The sequence below is a fragment of the Enoplosus armatus genome, chromosome 21, assembly GCF_043641665.1.
Source record: "Enoplosus armatus isolate fEnoArm2 chromosome 21, fEnoArm2.hap1, whole genome shotgun sequence".
Lineage (NCBI taxonomy): Eukaryota > Metazoa > Chordata > Actinopteri > Centrarchiformes > Enoplosidae > Enoplosus > Enoplosus armatus.
In genome coordinates this window covers 9,789,137-9,790,900 of record NC_092200.1, presented here as the reverse complement: position 1 = coordinate 9,790,900, position 1,764 = coordinate 9,789,137, and the positions used below count along the sequence as shown (strand labels likewise).

General features: G+C 41.3%; 1 protein-coding gene across 1 annotated transcript; it reads left to right on the top strand.

The window, feature by feature from the left end:
* Positions 1-497: 497 nt before the first annotated feature.
* Positions 498-1,004, top strand: crhb (corticotropin releasing hormone b). Its single transcript, XM_070928131.1, has one exon. It carries the CDS (start codon positions 498-500, stop codon positions 1,002-1,004), a length of 507 nt encoding a protein of 168 aa, XP_070784232.1.
* The last annotated feature ends 760 nt before the right edge of the window (positions 1,005-1,764 follow it).

Genomic DNA, 1,764 nt, shown 5'->3' with positions numbered 1-1,764 from the left:
CCTACACGGCTGTACTGGACCTCCTCTAAAGATTGAAGGTACGAAAAGCTTCATTTATTTAATCCATATTGTGAGTTTGTCTGTATGCCTCCTTTAGCATGTTACATTTTCTCGGCACAACCTAACTCCAAATGAATCTGATGAAACAGCTATTTAGTTTCACAAACGTTTAAACAAATGTATTTACAGATAACCAAGTGGAATTTTGTCCTTAGTAATTGAATTGGATTTTCAAATTTGATTTTGTTTTATAGTACTGAAAGCAAGTGCACATAACAGGCAATAATGCTCAAACTTCCACAGTTTGTCCATTACAGAGACAAATATCCAATCTCTCTTTACGCGCGAAATATTCCACATTACATTAACGCCGCTGCCGGTTTTACGTGCGTAAAATCCTCATTACGCAGCACATTTCACTCTAGAACTGGGATAAAAAGAAACATATAACATGACAGGCATTTGTTTTCTTCTCAGATTCCTGTTGATATCCTGACATGAAGCTCAATTTACTTGGCACCACCGTGATTCTGCTTGTTGCCTTCTTACCCCGCTACGAATGTCGGGCTATTGAGAGCCCTGGCGGTGCCCTGCGCGTCCCAGCTCCCCAAACCCAAAACTCCCAGCAGCAGCAGCAGTCTGGTCCCATCCTGGAGCGGCTTGGAGAGGAGTATTTCATCCGACTGGGCAACGGGGACTCTAACTCTTTCCCATCATCATCCATGTATCCCGGCGGATCACCTGCCATCTACAACAGAGCATTGCAACTCCAGCTGACGCGGCGTCTTTTACAAGGGAAAGTTGGGAACATCAGGGCTCTCATAAGCGGCTTCGGGGACCGCGGGGACGAGTCGATGGAGAGGGGAAGGAGGTCCGAGGACCCGCCGATATCCCTGGATCTGACCTTCCACCTGCTCCGGGAGATGATGGAGATGTCCAGGGCGGAACAGCTGGCCCAGCAAGCGCAAAATAACAGAAGAATGATGGAGCTCTTCGGGAAATGAAGACCTCTTTCCAGTCCTCCAAAGATCTCCCTTCCCTTTCTTTTTTTTTTCTTTTTTTCATTTTACCATCAGCACAAAAACATGCTCTGTACAATATAGTGCTGCTTTATCACTCTATTATTTATAGCTTTAACCTCAAACTATGGAGCGTAAACGGGCTTGACTTATAATGATCCGATTGTACCTTGCCATTTTAATGTTGGTGTCAAATCTGTAGAATTACACCGTTCTTCATGTTTGAGATGAAACACCTTTTGGTTAAGACATGAAATACTGCATTGACAAAACTGGCATTTTGTTTTAGATTATGAATCACTGTATTTATGATATTTATGTTTGTTAATAAACTTATGTGCAACCAGTCATTTTCTGTTGTGCAAGAGAACGTCTTATATCTATATTTTTAAATAAAAAATTAAAAGCAATGCTTACACTTCTCTGTGGATATCCTTACATATGAGTTAATAATAACGCCCATGAAAACTAACTATTCCCAGTTACTTTAATTACTAAGTTAATTAACATACACTTTCCTAAAGTTTCCTGACATATAGATATGTAATCTTACATTGGAGAAACTGAATATAGGTTTACTGGTTGGAGAGAGCACAAATGGCCACTGCATCTTGAGTCTTGCCTACACAAATATTGATTGATAGAGAAAGGTTTTTCAAAGGGAATATAAAACTCTTATATGGTGTAACCATGGCATTGCTCAGGAGCCAAGTCGTGGGTTAACGCCGTGCCTCCTCTCGAACAC